A 17,354-nucleotide genomic window follows, 5' to 3' on the forward strand; every position below is an offset into this window, starting at 1 on the left:
CATGGAGTCCTCCGTTTCAGGTGCGAGGCAAACTCGTGCTAAATTAATTATCCAATTATGCACACCGCTGCACAGACATAAAGAAAACCTCTTAAGAGGACCGAGACTGGATTTATGTATGACGCAGTATGGGGCCGACGCGTGTTTGAAGGAACGCTTTAATCCCTGACTGAACTCCGGGCGCCAAAAGCCCACGGCTGCATTCCTAGGAAAGGGGCTTTAATGCCAAAGGCCACATGGCGTTAAACAGCACCGCGGTCCTTGAAGCACAGCCCGTCAGGGGGGGAAGCGGGCAAGCCTCCTGCCGCAACCCACTCTTAGCTATAGTAGCTATGCCAACATCGGCTTGGCCAACCGACACTTGGCTGCCGGCGACCACGGAATCTGGATCCGCCGCAAGTCCTGCAGAATCGGCCGTCGAAGCTAAGGGAGGTTTACTCACCAGGGCCTTCGGTGAAGCCAGTTCTTCAGAAGGTTATGAGCATCTCGTTCATCTGGATCGTGTGCAGCTAATGGGCCACAAAATGCACACCCGGGGCTGAACCAGTAAGCTTATTCCACAGCACTTCTAAACTAAAGAGTTCCCTCTTTACAGTCCCATTCTCAAACAAGCAATGAGATCAGAACGGTCATGAGGACTGACTGTGCCAGTCTCCCTCAAGGTTAAGCATTAAGGCATTTAACAAGGCTCCAAGTCCAGAGCCAAAACTGCTGCCAGCATTGGACATAAACATCGTGCAGCAAACGTCTGAGTGTCCCAGATAAGGCACTCGACTGAAACGCGAGCAGAATGCCTAGGAATACTGTGTGTGTATCTATGGCGATGGTGACCAGTGCCTTCCGCAGCATAAGCTATACAGAAAAGGGTGCCTTCCCAGCACTGCTCATATGAGAGTTTGGAATAATTCTGCTTTCTTTTATCTATCAGAAGTGGTTTTTTTATTATTTGGTTATATTCCAATAGTCCCAGTGACCTGATTACCAAGCTCCATAATTTACTAAGAAACAGAAGAAACTGGAGGCAGTATGAGGCAGAGCGTGGAGCAGCAAACCAGTAGAGATTCCCCAGCAGCACACGGCTCAGCCCTCCACAGGCATCCGGGGATTTTAATCACAGGACCACTTTAGTCCGCATACATTATGTACCATTACATGTTCATCAAATGTTTTTAAAGGCTCATTAGGAATCATTAGTTCTGCCAGTAGCAGCACCACGGCTGCCAGCGGAAATTTATGCACATGGTTGCTACCAACTGAACTGAAATTCAATTTCCTGGTGATCCACGTATGCACTGCTGCCAAAATGCACTTAGTAAATCTTTAGTTCCTGGAATCAGTTTCTTAAAGGTAGTTTGCTAATGAGCTATGCAAAATTTCTGCCAATAAAAAATGCTGAAGATACGGTTTGGGTGAACAAATTTGAACTTCTGAACTCCGAACAGCAGAGGGCGATAGAGAAGACCCATTCCAGTATACCGTACACATGTGCATTTTCCCTGGGTAGCCCTGTGCTTGCCTTTTACTGGCAACACGTTCAAATGAGAGAGGGAGAAACTGCCTTTTTCCTACTAGCAGCAGAGGCATGGTCATTTCTAGGTATATTACTGCACATTGGGAGTATTAAAGCAATGCAGGGTCACAGCTTGGCGGGGAGTTTGCTCAGCTGGTCCTTCAGCTCCATGCGGGCGATGGAGGAGAGGTGGACCTCATCGGGCCCGTCCGCGATGCGCAGAGTCCGCACGTACGCGTACCTGGAGGAAGGGGGGGACCTTTATGCCACAGCACTGTGAGCTCATTTGACAAGATTTTAGGACTAAAAGTTAAATCAGACTGGCTGCTTTACAGACTTACATCTGGGCCAAGGGGAAGTCCCCTGATAGTCCGCCCCCCCCGTGCACCTGAATGGCACAGTCCACCACCTTGCAGGACATCCTTCCAGCGGCCACCTTGATCATGGCGATCTGTGTGTATGCGGTCGTGGGGGGGGGGGGGGGGGGGGGGGGGGGGGAAGCAGGTGTTAATTATTGATATAGGATGACTTACTGTATGTGATTTTTACACTAAGCACCCTTCTCCAACATCAAGGACGGTCTTCTGTGTCTTTGCCCATTAGGTAGCCCGTCTACAGGTTCCGATTAATTCTCACAGGATAAAGAACAAGCCCCATCCCCCCAATCCAGGCACCAAACCTGTTTTCGGGCTTCCTTGCTGCCGCTGACGTCCAAACAGTGGGCGGCGTGGAGCGTCAGCAGGCGCGTCTGCTCAATGGCGATGCGGCACTCCGCGATCCAGTGTGCGATTACCTCCTGCAGCCACCGGGGGCAGTAGCGTCATGACTGGGAAGGACCCTATATTATGTTTGGGTGTGTGTATATAGTATGCACACCACACAAATTTCCAACTACACTGAAAAAATGTTTAATAGAGCTAAATTATGTAATTTTAGTTTTACAGCGAGTCCAAAAGTTCTGTTCCTTTCCGACAGACAGATCGTTTGTCAAAATGGATGTATGTCGGAACTGGTATATATAATAACATTATATACAAAACATATAATAAACACTTTACTTAAAAGTAGTCATCATAGACAGTTTCGAAATGCATTGTAATAGTCAGTATAAGAATTAGGGGTGCTTGGACTGCATTATGAAGGTATTTAAAGCACATTTTAGATGAGAGCTTCATTACACCATTATCATTATTATAATTATTAATAGGGATGGGCCGATCCACATTCTTTCTTCAATTCCGATCCGATTCCGATACACAACTGCAAATACCGATACAGATTCCGAAATATATATATTTACTTTGTTATAATTTATACATTATTTTTTTAAGCTAGTAAATACAGATGGAAAAATATTTAATTAGGTTATTACAAACATACATGACATACTGTTTCACCTCGTTTGTGCGTCTTGTTCTAAGCGTTTCTGAGGCATTTGCAGTTCAATATGAATATCTGCACAGCAAGTATAAGCAAGTGGCGAAGGCTAAAAATTTTAACACAATTTTTCTCCCATTGGCATCAGCTTAGTCACACTTTGTTGCGATGGCAGCCCCTCTTATATCACAAGCTGCAGCGACTTCGCAAAACAGCCCACAAGCAAAAAAAAAAGTTAAGACAGAAATATATTTGCTGTTAACTACATACGTATGCACGTACGTACAGCCACGGTCCGTATCCTGCGTTCTTTGCGTCGGTTTTTGTGCACGTACTCATAAATAAACGGAACGTATACGGAGATGCAATACCTGCGTAATTTATAGGGGACAGTGTTGCGAGATCTGCACCCAACAGTCAAGATGTCCACGTTTGGGGACCTGTTGATTGAGCAAGTACGCAAATCGCTGTGCTACTGGTTTCTGTTAAAAGCATAAAATACTGCCAGATCGTCACGTCTCATCTTACGCTCCGCGTACTGCGAAGGGTATGCGCATGACGTCACAGCAGGTGGAAGTCACTGTACTCACACCCACTGCTTAGCAAAAAAGACTGAGGGGCAGCGTTAGGGTTCGATTTCAATGCCGCAAAAAACACATGTAAAACGGGAAAGAGCTGTCCTGGGATTGATTGTACAAATAGCTCCTATTTCATGTTAAATCTATCTTTTTAGAGAGCCAAAAACTAAATAAGTATATGATGCGGATCGGTCACACATGGCCGATACCCGAGCTGTCAAATAGGTCAGGATTGGCATCGATACCAATCTGAATATCAGATCAGTGCATGTCTAATTATTATTATTATTATTATTATTATTATTATTATTATTATTATTAATAGCCCAGTGAGTAACACATCACATAATAAACATGGCTATAATGTGTTACGCCTTTTTATATATAGTTATAGCCGTGTTTATAATACCATTATAACGCATAAGGTTTCTATAATGCATTATACATGACTTAAGTAAAATGTTGCGTAAATAAAACATCTTTAAGTCTTTAACCTTCAAAATCAAAGTGCAAGAAAGCAGAAGTCTTTTGGGCATCAAAATCCTCCTCTCATTAATATTTTAGGTGCACTACTAATCTGCTGACCAAACCGTGGGTGTAAGTAAACGTCCGTATTGTACCGAAAAGCCGGCGTCCGGACAAATGTTTCACCCGTCATCTCAAGCCCTGGTGATGATGGTGCATTTACCATATAACTGCAATTGTGTCGCGACGTGACTGCAACAGCCCTATATGATTCTTATAGTTCACATTTCTGGCATCTCCCTCGATATGCCTGCGTTGTAGGTCCATCCTCATTTTCCAGCCAACACCCCGAGGGGGCAGCAGCACACAAATGCATTGAAAGGGTGTGCAGGCTGGCAGGATGGAAAGAGATGGCCTCTCTGTTCCCAGTCCCACCCGCTCTGGCCTGTGCGGGAGAACATGGGGTTACCAAGGGGCCCAGGGTGCTGTGGACAGCTCCGACGGCCTGTGCTGGTGAAACGCCGAAGGACGCAGAGACATGCAGGCTGCGGTGACTGCGATGCAGGCCATAAAGCGCTGCACAGAATCGAGCGACAGGAGGGTAAGCTGCAGGCACCAGCTCCCTATTGGCGTACAGCACCCCCTGGTGGACGCCCCCCGCCCCCCATGGGTACAGCCAAGCGCATCAATACAAACACACGGATTTCCACCCTTTCTGCTCTCACGAACTTCCCAGCCCTATTTCACTCCACCAGTACAGTCACGGCACACGGATCCGCCGCACGGATCTGCCGAGATACCGGCAGAGCGCCGATCGGAGCATTCCGGCCACTGCTGGAGCATCCACTGGCAGAGAGAGAAGCAGAGGAGTAGAGGCGGCTTTGGAGGAGAGGCTCACAGGCAGCGCGTCTGCGTTTGCTGCAGAGAACGTCTCCGTCTCAGAGCACAAAAAAAACGCTGAACATCTAGCGAGGCTGAAATGAAGTTCGAAGCCCCTGACAACCTTCTGGATAAGTGGGACCAGAGCCATGCCAAACCCTGAAGAATGTTGTTCGACTTCCCTATTTAATTATTTCTCTTCTGTTTCCTGTGGGCGGGGGGGGCAAGCTACAAGGGATCCTGAGGGGGTATTCTGGGGGTAATAAGGTGCAGGCCCTGGTTTACTGCACCATGTGCACAGAGAGCAGTCTGTGTGTAATAAATTCACATCTGCTTCAGAGCCGCCTGTTTACCTCTGGCTGTCGGACGTCACACTGACTCACTTTCCAAACTCCACCCTCACCATACAGGTATTTTAACCCCACGTGACTCACCCCCCCATCCTGGACTCACGTGCTGGTACAGCTTCCTCCCGAACGTGCTCCGCTGTGCCGCCCTCTGACACATGAGCTCCAGGGCTGTCTCAGCCAGTCCAATGGCCCGCATGCAGTGGTGCAGCCGGCCCGGGCCCAGACGGGCCTGGGCGATCTCGAAGCCCCGCCCCTCGCCTGCAACACAGCACTTTCAGCCATCCAATCCCATTCACCCAGTATGCCATCACTGGTAAGCCTGGAGCCTATCCCAGGACATACAGGGCACAAGGCAGGGAGCACCCAACATTCACATCCAATATCTACTTCATTTTAACACACAGCCATGCCAAAGTCACCAGTGTGATTTGCACCATTAACTTATGGGACCTGCCCACCTATGTTCGATGGGTGTGATGCTTCTGAGTCACCCGAGCATGTGGGAACACAAATGTAACGGGGGGGGCGCCTTACCTAAAACAACACTGGAGACGGGCACGTGCACGTCGTTGAAGTGGATCTCAAAATGGCCGCCGTGGACGGCGTCTGCAGTAAGAGTCCTGGGTTAAGCATCGGGTTCCTTCTCTGGTGGCCAGCGTGTCGCGCCACGAGGCTACCCGCTAAATGGAAAGAACAGTCCCCCCTCATTGGGTTATTGAGCTCCCCCCACCCCCATCTTACCATCCTCTCCGAACACCGTCAGCGGCCGGACCAGCTCCACGCCTGGTGTGTCCAGTGGGACCAGAACCATGCTGTGCTGCTTATGCCTGACAGAAAACAAAGTATTGCTTCAACAGCGAAGTTGTGGGGGGATGGGGCTCAGCCATCTCTGCCAGTTTCCAAAGGGGGGGGGACAAATTCTGCCTGAAAACACTGAAATCTATTCAGAGACAAAATACCAGTTCTGCCTGCATTGGCAGCGCTTTCAATGCACACGGGTGGCGAATTGGGCAGGTCGCCGCCCTGCTGGCCGAAACGCAAACCAAATACACTCCCTCTGTGGGCTCCAAAGATCAGGTTCCAGAGGTCTAAGGTGATAATGGTAATGAAGTACAATTACTTTATTGCTGTGCTAAACTATGGTTTTCGCCATTTTCGCATGATTCCTGAAGCAATATTTTTCTCTATTATTTTGCGTCATATACTGTCTTTATGAAGATGAAACAAACAACATGTCAGCTGTTTTCTGGAGGACGAGGGCATCAGTCATCGCATTCACCTCTCAGAAGAGGTCTAAACGTACCGGCCTATGAAATGTTTACAATTCATTATTAAATCTGGCCCCCAGATCAATCTTTCGTTTTCCACGGAACAGAAAACAGTTTAATATCATTCCGGTAACCTGCACCGACAAACCTGGCGACCTTCACTTCTTTTTCTGAGTAAAAAGAAAACATCCACTTATCTTCCTGTGATTCAGTTTTCCCCAGTGTGATGCACCGTAACTTACAATGTTACATTTAAACCTTTAAAATATGTTTTGTAAGATCAATAGATGTGAATGTATTGCATCTTTGGCTTTTGATATTTAAACCAGGTAGTTTTTTACTTTTCCCTTTGAGTCACTTTCACCTAACTTTCACTTTTACCTGAGTAACATTTCGGTGTGGCATCTGAACTTTTACTTAAGTACGAAAATTGAGGACTTTTTCCCCTCGTATACGTGGTCTGAGCTCATATTAAATCCACATCTCACTGACACAAAGAAATAAAGATGTTAAGCTTTAGAAATTTCAGCTTCACAGCCTGGAGTGAAAGACAATGAAAACCAGACGTGTGTGCGGCCTGACTAGAGACCCACACGGGGACCCTGCGGGTGTTTACATTACTGCGCGGACGAGGTTAACTGTTTGATTGTTCCAAAATGTCTGTGGCCTGGGTGAGCCTCGAGGCTGAATCTCCTTCCGCTGCTGCTGCCCCCCCCCCAGCCTTTTACAGAGCTGGATGAGCAGTAGGGGTCCGGCTGGGGCCCCTGAGTACATACAAGGGGCTGCGCACACACTGAGGGATCTCCATTTCAAACTCAGGCCTCTCCGGGAAGAGAGCCTGACAGGAGGATTCAATAAGGTCAGCTGACATGATTTTTGACGACGCTAGATGTGGGGACGACGACTTAAATGAGCCAAAGAGCTATTGCCTGGCAGTGGTTATAGGCTTAGTCATAAATAGAACGGCATTAACAAAAAAAGAAATAATTACACAACAAGGCGGCAAAGTAATTAAACAAACGGTTTCGGAATGGTAGGCCGGTGTGGGGGCTGAGTGAGGGAATTCCCACATTACTGGTGGGTGGAGTGGAAGGTGAGGAAACTGCTTCTCTTTATTTATTCAAAGGGAGGACCTTAAGAGGGGCGTAGGAAACAAAATTGAGTCCAGTCCAACAGGATCAGACCCGGTCCACCTCCGACTGTCCCAACGTATAAAAAAAATAGGGGTTGCAATCATTTCTTGGAAAGGGCTGATGTTGGTCAGGGATAATCTTTCTTCTTACAAAAGAAACTGTAGTACCAGTGATGTCCAGCAGAGGCAGCAGGACAGGTGAGGGGGGCCTTTGAACATTACTGCAGCCAGCTCAGACTCGGCATCCTCCCTTTGCAGTGGAATTTATAACAGATCCATGAAAATGTACCCAAACAGAGAAGCATTACGTGGAAATGCACTGCACATTCGGGGCGACCGCTCAAGGACAGCAGGGCCCGGATGGGCCTGACTGGACCGGGGGGCGTACCTGTTCTTGGCATCATGTGACTCGCTCTGGCACAGGACAATGGCGATCTTACAGTTGGGGTTGCCAGCACCTGAAAGAGAGATTAATTTCCACAGATTGTTATTTCTGTACAACCATGCTTCCCTGTGAAATCACTTCCCTGTGTCATTCAGCTTCACTGCGAACAGAAATCCCCATGTTGGACCTTAATGCAAAACCCTGGGCCTCGGGTGCCGAATTTCAACCACAGCTGCCGCATAATAGGCTGGATCTAAGCGCTAAGAGTCTCTTAAATTCCATGAAAGTTGGGGGGGGCGAAACTTAGCATAACAAAATATTTACTGGAAAACATATTGACTTACAAATGTAGGAGTTTGTCGAACAGTATTTCATTCAGATGTGCAGGGCTAAATCTGCAACATTGGACATGTCATGGCAGAGCAATCCACCTGTTTGTGTCCCACCTGTTCATGGTGATAACAGAATCCAGAGACACCCAAGGAGAGTTTGGAGAGGCCCATCCTGGACCCACAAGGACCCAAGCTCCCTCTCTGCCTTCCAGGCTCACTTCAACCCGCTGTTCCCTGCTACTGACGCAACCACCTAATTAAAACACCCAAGGGTGTAGGCTGGACGGGGTCAATGAGGGTCAAAATAAATGCAAAGTACCCCAAATCAATCATCCAAAATGCCTTTTTCTCCCAAGGAGTCATTCCGGGTGCCTGAGCTGCGTACGTTCAGCCGCAGGCTCTGTTCCTCCAGGAACTGCAGTCTGCATCATGTCGCAGAAATGCTTGGGGTAGAACCCAACGAACCGGCGCGATGGCAGAATGCAAAACATACCATGTGACACACCCATGTTCAGAAGAAAAGGTTCCAGCCTTTAACCTCCCTCATTTAGAGGAAGTCCGTCCCTTTATGTAGCTGGTGTGTGTGTGTCTCTTTAAGAGTGATATAAACACAGATAAGCTGGCCCGATAGCTGACAGGAGCCCATCCACGAGCGCCGTGTGACACCCCTGGTGGGTGTTTTCCTTGCAAGACAGAAGAGCTTTTGCACTGAGGTGACTCACGCGAATGTTAGGACCGCATGCTGGACGAGCCCCGGCATGTCTGATGGAAGGAAATCTGATAAAAAACAACAACATTCCGAACACTTTACAGCACAGCAGTGACAGCTGATGGACAGGGGCCTTGTACCCGAGTGTGTCACCTCGAGCCAGCTTGACATGGCCCAACGGCCCAACTGTACAAACCCGTCTCCACCACGCAGCCCTCCGAAGGCCCCTTCTCACTGTCCATCAGCGACGTGCGGACGTTCCGGACCAGAAGGGTACATGTGGGATGATTATCTCGTCATACTATGTTCATGGCAAGACAGAAGACACTATATATCTGCTATCTCACTCTTTATCCCACGGTTCTAAATTTCAACAGCAGGTCTGATCGAGAACAGCGATAGGAATGCCCAACTGAATGTTGGGATGCAGTGGGTCGCTGGAGCTTACAGCCAGTGTAACCACAGAGACAGGGGCTAAGTGGCTCAACTCAAAGAAGATGGAACAGAAAGGGCAGAGGAGAGGACAGAGGCCGCAGAGCAAAGAGGGCAGAGCGGAGAGGGCGGAGCGGAGAGGGCGGAGAGGGCAGAGGGCGGAGAGGGCAGAGGGCGGAGAGGGCAGAGGGCGGAGAGGGCAGAGGGCGGAGAGGGCAGAGAGCGGAGAGGGCAGAGCGGAGAGGGCAGAGGGCGCAGAGCGGAGAGGGCAGAGGCCGCAGAGCGGAGAGGGCAGAGGCCGCAGAGCGGAGAGGGCAGAGGCCGCAGAGCGGAGAGGGCAGAGGCCGCAGAGCGGAGAGGGCAGAGGCCGCAGAGCGGAGAGGGCAGAGGCCGCAGAGCGGAGAGGGCAGAGGCCGCAGGACTGAGTCACATGCTATAACACAGAGGAAGAAGGATTAATATTGAAAATATACAAAACTGTGCATCATGCTTTTTGTAAACAGGGTGTGAATCATCTAAGTATAATGTCTAATAGCACTAATGCTAATACTAATTATACTGTCAATCAATCCTCCCATCAAGTAGCTGTATTCAAAAGCCTAAGGATTAGTAACACCGTTAATGAAGCGGTACAGATCTACATTAAAGAAGTAACTGTATGGCCCCACACACACACACACACACACACACACACACACATATATATATAATTTTGTAATTATATCTTTGTGGGGACCCTCCATTCATTTCTATGAGGAAAACTCTAATCCCAACAAGACGACCCTAACCCTACCCAGCCCTAACCTTAACCATAAGTCACCAAACAAAGTACGAGACTTGCATTCACAGATCTTTGTGGGGACCTGAAAAATGGTTCCCACAATGTGCAAAAAAAAACATGTGGCCCCTACAATGTATTATAAATATAATCTCCAACCCCCCCCCCCCCCCCACACATACACAAATAAAAATCAGGTCCCTGAGGAACAGAAATAAACTAAAGAAGATATAGATGATATAAAGAGTGCGGACAACCAGAAGCTACCAGAGACAGGGCTAGAGAAGTCAAATGGAAGACCAGGCTGTGCCTCTTTCCCAAAAACACAACCCGGCCTTTTCTGGAAAGCTGAGCAAACCTCCCTAGAGGCAATTACAAATGCTTATAAACTGCCTTCCCATTTTCTGGCAAAAATAAATTAAGTCACAATGACGCTTTTGTTATCTTCTGGAAGACCTAGATGACCATCTTCGGGGAACAGCGACAGCAGCCTCCAGGCATCCGCACATCTGCTCCGGAATCAGGAGGCACGGAGCCATGCTGGGCACTGGGAAACGAGAACCGGGCCACGGCACTCAACCAGCCAAAGGCATCACGGGACCCTGGCCCCTGCCAACACGCCTATAGTGCCCCCTCACACGCCAGCCTCCCGTAATATACACAGCAAATCATCTGCATTTATAAAACAGCAAAAGCAAATGAATTAAGAAATATATGATAAAAACCTTTAATGTTATACATATGTCACAGAAGTCATTTTTAAGCCACATTCGGCCAAATGCGATGGACTTTTTAGGTAAGCGTGCACTGGAAATGATCAGAAATACGCTATTTTCAGGACCCAAAAAACCTTCAAAAACTCAAAACAGAAGAAGATAAGCGAGGAGAAGCGAAACATAAATTATCAATTACATGGTGCTGCAGAGCACTTTGCAGATTCTCCACGGTGAATCACAAAAGGGGGAGGGGGTCAACTAAGCGGAAAAAAATTGGAAACAAGATGGAAAATCCTAGAAATGCTCGGAGCCCCTGTAATAAGCATGTCAGTGAACAGTCCTGGCTGCGTAAATTCCAATCGCACCTGCGGATTTCTGGTAGCACAAGGAGACGCGAGGCTGGAAGGAAGCAGCAATCAAAGCCTGAAATGCACAGGTGTCTGACTGCCTTACGCCTCCCTCACATGACAGTATGCACACATATTAATTACCTTCCTTTTATAAGGCACAGAGGTGTGGAAAAGCCATGCCTCTCACCAGCTGATATCAGGTGTCCTCCCAGTATGCCAGAGCGACTGCTGGGGGAGCCCCCCCCCCCCCCCAAGCCCCACCCTGTACTGTCCCGCCTGCCGCTCCTCAGAGCACACCCCCCATGGCCCGGGTGAGGTGTTCCTGGAAGCTGTTTAGCGAGAGGGTGGAGGAAGAGCCGTGGACGAGTGCAGAGAGAACGCAGGCAAGGCACAGAGAGCTCAGTGAGGACGGCTGTGCGTGTCTGACATCTCCACGAGTCAGCAGGCGAGGAGGAGGTAAGGGCTGACGCCTCTCTATTCCTACATGACATCTTTTAGCGGACGGCGTCAGGGCGAATGGGACAAAGCCATCAGGAACTGACTGCATGTGTCCGAGTCCAAAACAAAAGAGCCACGCTAGTGCAGATCTGATGCGACTCGGATGTGCACGTACTCAGAGCAGCGCAGGACTTGTAGAACTGTCGCTACGGCTACCGAAGGGGAAGGCGGCGATGCTGCCCGTGTCCCGGCACGAGCGCCGAAGCCTGCATGCCTGCATGTCCGGAGCGAGTTAAAATCCCAAGCAGGTTCTGGAAATTCCGCCAGGAGATTAGTCAGGCAGCCTCCCATTCAGGTGACGGTGGGGGCTGTCCTATGCAAGCAACGGTCTCAGACCGAGAGGAAACTGCAAGCTACCGAACGCACGGCAACGAGGGACACTGCCTTATTCCGAGGATAATCCCCTCGATAAGGTACCCTTGACTGATTTTCGGTTGTGACGGGAGTGCCGGATCAGCACTTAGCCCGCGGGCTGACACACCGAGCAGATGGCAGCCGGACTCCATCGCGCCGTACCTCGGTTTCAGGAGGCCGGCAAAGCGACAGGAAGGTTCTGACGTTACCGCTTAATTTGGCACGAGTGCAGAATCCCGTGGCGGGCAGCACCTACACCGATTACACTCAACAGATCTCAGCATGTCAACAACAGGAGGATAAGAGAGTCAGAGCCTGAGAGACGGACAAACTATTTAAAACATCCATGCATCTACAGTGCAAATGCTACGCATCTAAAAAAGCTGATACATAATAGTTCTGCTAGCCATGGGTGATTTTGGTCACTATCGCATGCTAAAGCACTAAGTTTCCTTTTTTTAATAATTTTTTTCTTTAAAAGCTGGGTAAAAGGAAGGTAGCGTATCGCTGATTACTGAAATAAAAACAATAAATGAGTACGAGATGTCCTACAAACACAGCACCCTAAATAAGCACCATATTTCTGATCTACCTAAACAGAAGGTTTGCTGCACAGTCTGTGCAAAACGGTGTTAAATTTCAAAGACATCATCATACTTATAACGTGCAGAAATGCACACATGGGGAGCTTTGTGCTAATGCTGGAGGTATTTGCCCCCGCGTACGGAAAACTGCCTCACGTCAGGCTTGGCGGTTTGACACCTGGGAAGCCTGAAACCTGGCTGCTGTCATGTCGCGGTGAGGACTGCAGCTTCCTCCCTGGAGGTCTGATGGGAGGCCGGGCAGATGCCAGCCACCAGCCGCTCCTGTGCCGCGTTTCGGGCAGCCCGGGGGGGATGAGCCCCATTGGGCTCATCGAAACACAGTCACTCCTCCGGTGAGATGGAGGAGCAGCTTAAAGCAGGAGCAGAGCCTGATTTTATTAGCTGGCCAGGCTCAGGAGACTGGAGGGCTTGGGGGGTGAGAAGCTCCAATCCAAAAGGAGGAGATAATGACTCCCATTATACTCCATCTTTCAGGGGGGCGACTAAGAGCAGCTAATGTCTCTGCCATCCCTTCAGAGGTCCAAACATCTCCATTAGCAAAAGGGGGGGGTGGGAGAAGAGTCAACATTTGACTCCTGGGTGGACATAAAGGGACACCCGCTTTCCTCGAATACAGCCCTCTCTTCTATACAGGGAGAAGCCAAGGTGGATCCAATTTGCCGACAGGCCGCTCCGTCTCTAATGATCATCTCCATCTGGCTCACCACACACCCCTGACAGAGCACAGGCCTCTCGCCCCCCTGCCCCTCAATCGCTTCCACACCACATTCCCAGCATGGGCTCCTTCGCTCCCTCCTGCCAGCAGGCCTCAGCCCCACTGTCAGGGCTGTGCCCTCAGGTGTCACTCAGGCTGACTGACAGCGGATCTCATTCCAAGTTTTACCGCCGGACTGAAACAAAAATTTTGTTACATATAAATTTGAGTGCGTGTGGGACATTGTATTTAGTTTTTTTTTGGGGGGAAGGGGGTGATGTTTTCAATGAATACCAGCTACAGGCAACGCCTCAAGTCCGTCTTCCTCAAAACCATACGATGCACTCTGATCAGAGTCGCTGACAGACAGCCACATAAATTAAAAGTGGAAGGCGCATCGTACCGGAGGTAACGCAAGCCGGCAGAATGCCAGAAACCTCTCTCTCATTCTGCACCTGCGGGTGACTGTGCTAACCGGCAGGACGGACCTGCTCGCCGTCACACACATACCGGCTGAGAGACGTGCTGTGTACACTGAAGACCATGAGTGCACCTGAGTCACCGCTAACACCTACAAAACCGCAGCTCTGGAGAAGCACGCAAAAGGACACATTCCTTCTGCTGCTGAATGCTGACTGACTGACTAAAGGACAACTGGGAAAAGACGGCGGGACGTTAAGAACCATCCTAAAGCAGCAGCCACAGCAAAATAAAATAGGTACCTCAGGTTCTCTCTCAGACGGCAATTCACGGTTAGCGACACGTTACGAAGCCTGTGTTAAATCTTGGAGCAGTCAAAGGCATTCAGGTTTGAAACGATGATGTATTTGGCTCTGAATGAGCCAAACGGCTGGTTTGTACATCGCTCACTGAGCTTTACGAAAACATCTCAAGATTGCCCTTAGAACGGCCCCCAGGCCCTTAAAAAACACCCCCTTCTATTCGACAGATATTTAACGGCCACCTTTTATTTCCTCAGTTCTCATTTTTTAAACTTACCATCGAACAAATCCTGTTTCTTTTTAATAGGTGTCTACAAATGGAGGACACAGAAGAAGGATACTTCGACTATGGCGAGCACGATAACGACAGCTTCTACGAGTACTACGCGACGCTGTGCGACAAGCAGGACGTGCGCTTGTTCGGGGGGGCCTTCCTGCCCGTCATCTACGGGCTGGCGCTCGTCCTGGGTCTGGCGGGCAACTCGCTGGTGGTGGCCGTGTACGTGCGGTACAAAAAGCTGAAGACCATGACGGACGTGTATATCCTGAACCTGGCGGTGGCCGACCTCCTGCTGCTGCTCACGCTGCCCTTCTGGGCGGCCGACGCCGTCCACGGCTGGCAGCTGGGCGTGGCCATGTGCAAGGTCACCTCTGTCCTCTACGCCGTCAACTTCGGCTGCGGCATGTTCTTCCTGGCCTGCATCAGCATGGACCGGTACCTGGCTACGGTCAGCGCCAGGGGGGCCCCGGTGGCCCAGGGCAGAAAGCGGATCGTGGTCTGCCTGACCGTCTGGGTGGCAGCCTTCTTGCTGGGAGTCCCGGACTTGATCTTTACCACGGTCAAGCACACGTCCAGCCAGAAGGCCTGCATTGCCGTCTACTCCACCAACATGGCTGTGGCGACCAAGTCCACATTGGAGATCCTGGAGGTGGTGCTGGCCTTCCTGCTGCCCTTCCTGGTCATGCTGTTTTGCTACACCAGACTGGCGAGGGCCATCCGCAGGCTCCCCGAGGCCAGGCAGGGGAGGAAGCGGCACGTCTTCAGGGTGCTGCTGGCCGTGGTTGGCACCTTCCTCCTCACCCAACTGCCCTATAATGTGGTGAAGTTCTGGCGCGCCATGGACATCATCTATAACTTGGTCACGCAATGCGAGAGCAGCAAGAGCCTAGACCGGGCCATGCAGGTGACAGAGAGCCTGGCGCTGACCCACAGCTGCCTGAACCCTGTTCTCTACGCCTTCCTGGGCTCCTCATTCCGGCAGTACCTCCTCAAGATAATGAAGGCCTTCGGCCAGCGGAGGAGGACCTGGCATGGCCGGGAACAACCAAGAGAGGTGGAGATCTCCCTCAACTCCCACGAGACGTCTGAGGACACCAGCCAGTTTACTATATGACCCTGGAGCTGCAACACACAGATGTCTGAAACATCTAAGCACAACACTGCGTATTATTGGGACTCTCCAACTTTTACGACATATATCCTGCATAACTTCCCAGTTCATAGTGGTTTTTACAAAATGCATTTGTATAGTTTTGTATCTATGCCTGCTCCATATTTTTTTTAACTAATAAAACAACTATGTTTTCTTAACTTCACCACAGCCATTGCACAAATTAAATCACCATCGCAAAGTCCTCACAAAGCAAATCGCCCCAGAACCACAAACGCTGGCCTTTTTTCCCTGCTGGGTGTAGTTCAGAAACTCCTTCTCCCTTCATGTGTTTCCAATCTGTGGACACACCACACACTTGGGTTGGGGGGGGGGGTTTGAGCTCAATCTGGGTGTATGATGCCGCATTCTAGGAGCTTAAAAAAAGAAATGGTAAAGTGCAGAGCAGTTCTAACTGTCCCAGTGTCAGCATGCTGGGAAAATAGATGGAGGAAAACAACAAAAGGAACAGAGAACTCTGCCCCCTCCCCCGCTGAGATCATTGCACTCCCTAGGAGGTCTGGTGGGCAGGGGGTTAGGGTTCGGCAGGGAACAGCTTCGGGAGATGGGTTATAAAGAGGAAACAACAAACAACTAACGGAAACCGAAGACCCTCGGGTAATCGGCATAGTCAGACTGAATCCCAGAGCGTGGTCTTGGGGGGGGGGGCGGAGGGTGGGGGCATCGAGCGGACAAATCCCCCCGATCTTCATTCATCCCCAGAGTAAAGGACCGCTAAGGTCACAAATGGCATGTTGAAGGAGAAGACTGACCGAGCAGGAAGGTGCAGGAAAGATCGGGGTGCGGAGGCAGGGGGGGGTAGACACAGTAGGGACAGATCACACAGCCCCTCGGTCAAGAATGTTTACTTTCGGAAGACAACAAAACCACAATGTTTAACAGAAGGAACATCTGTAACCTTCTACTACAGACAATGGCTCAAAATAATGAATAAAAAGCAGTCGTGATCAGCTACATGTGTGTATCTTATGCGCACACACACACACACACACACACACACACACACACACACACACACACACGGCCTGGATGGAAAAAGAGGAAGGACATTTGGAGCCAACGGGTTTAAAAGTTGTGCCAACAAAAGGATCAACCACTAGGTGTATGTGCACTGATCCAGGATCAGATACATAAGCAGGAGCAAAGAACACACGACAGACCAATTACATAGTCCGCTGAGCACAGACTGAAAACCTCTCGAAGACCACTCATCGCGTGTAAAGGAAGTGTGTGAAGAAAAATTTACGAGACACTTGGATTTTAAAATTAAATTAAATAAAACACAACGCTGGTGAGAAACAGACAGAGAAAGACTATAATTCAAAAGCCACAGTGACCTAATTAGAAGAGACACAAGGGAATATGAAGAGGGACATCCATCACGAGATCAGTCCTCATGAGCTGTGGGACCGGAACTGCTGCTCTCATCACTGAGAAACACTGCGACAGATTCGCTGCAATCAGCAGTGAAAGGGTGCAGCTGAGAGCAGAAATACCTCCCGTCACCTTCATGAAGACCTGCAGCATAACAGCTGATGATGTTCGCTCTCCTCCCATGAACAGGACTGGGCTTTTCTTCAATCTCTGCTCTTTCTAGCCACTTTGGCAGGCAACAGCTTCCATCGAGTTACAGAACCTCCTTTTTTCTTTAAGAATCGGGTCCCTCTTCCCTCCTCACAGAAATCCCAGCGAGAGATTTAAAGGTGACACAAAATCCACTTTAGCTCAGCTGCAATTTTCAGTGGATAACAAAATGCTCAGAAGGAAAA

General features: G+C 49.6%; 2 protein-coding genes across 3 annotated transcripts in view; one reads left to right on the plus strand and one right to left on the minus strand.

Moving 5' to 3' along the window:
* Positions 1-994: 994 nt before the first annotated feature.
* The window catches only part of acad11 (acyl-CoA dehydrogenase family, member 11), a 29,522-nt gene continuing 13,162 nt past the window's right edge, over positions 995-17,354 (minus strand). The window contains exons 14-20 of one of the 2 annotated variants that reach the window (XM_049010466.1): positions 7,948-8,017; positions 5,901-5,986; positions 5,694-5,765; positions 5,263-5,417; positions 2,190-2,306; positions 1,852-1,961; positions 995-1,751 (exon numbers count right to left, since the gene is read on the minus strand). In XM_049010466.1, the coding sequence (XP_048866423.1) occupies positions 1,637-1,751; positions 1,852-1,961; positions 2,190-2,306; positions 5,263-5,417; positions 5,694-5,765; positions 5,901-5,986; positions 7,948-8,017 (725 nt within the window). In that variant the 3' untranslated portion in view covers positions 995-1,636. Of the gene's footprint in view, positions 1,752-1,851; positions 1,962-2,189; positions 2,307-5,243; positions 5,418-5,693; positions 5,766-5,900; positions 5,987-7,947; positions 8,018-17,354 lie in introns of those variants that run through there. The other variant, XR_007397382.1, reaches the window with a different exon arrangement.
* LOC125739914 (atypical chemokine receptor 4-like) lies at positions 11,580-15,730 on the plus strand. The gene is made up of 2 exons (XM_049010471.1): positions 11,580-11,717; positions 14,442-15,730. The coding sequence occupies exon 2, from the start codon at positions 14,452-14,454 to the stop codon at positions 15,526-15,528; it is 1,077 nt and encodes a 358-aa protein (XP_048866428.1). The 5' UTR covers positions 11,580-11,717; positions 14,442-14,451; the 3' UTR covers positions 15,529-15,730.

The sequence above is a fragment of the Brienomyrus brachyistius genome, chromosome 4, assembly GCF_023856365.1.
Source record: "Brienomyrus brachyistius isolate T26 chromosome 4, BBRACH_0.4, whole genome shotgun sequence".
In the NCBI taxonomy this organism is placed as follows: domain Eukaryota; kingdom Metazoa; phylum Chordata; class Actinopteri; order Osteoglossiformes; family Mormyridae; genus Brienomyrus; species Brienomyrus brachyistius.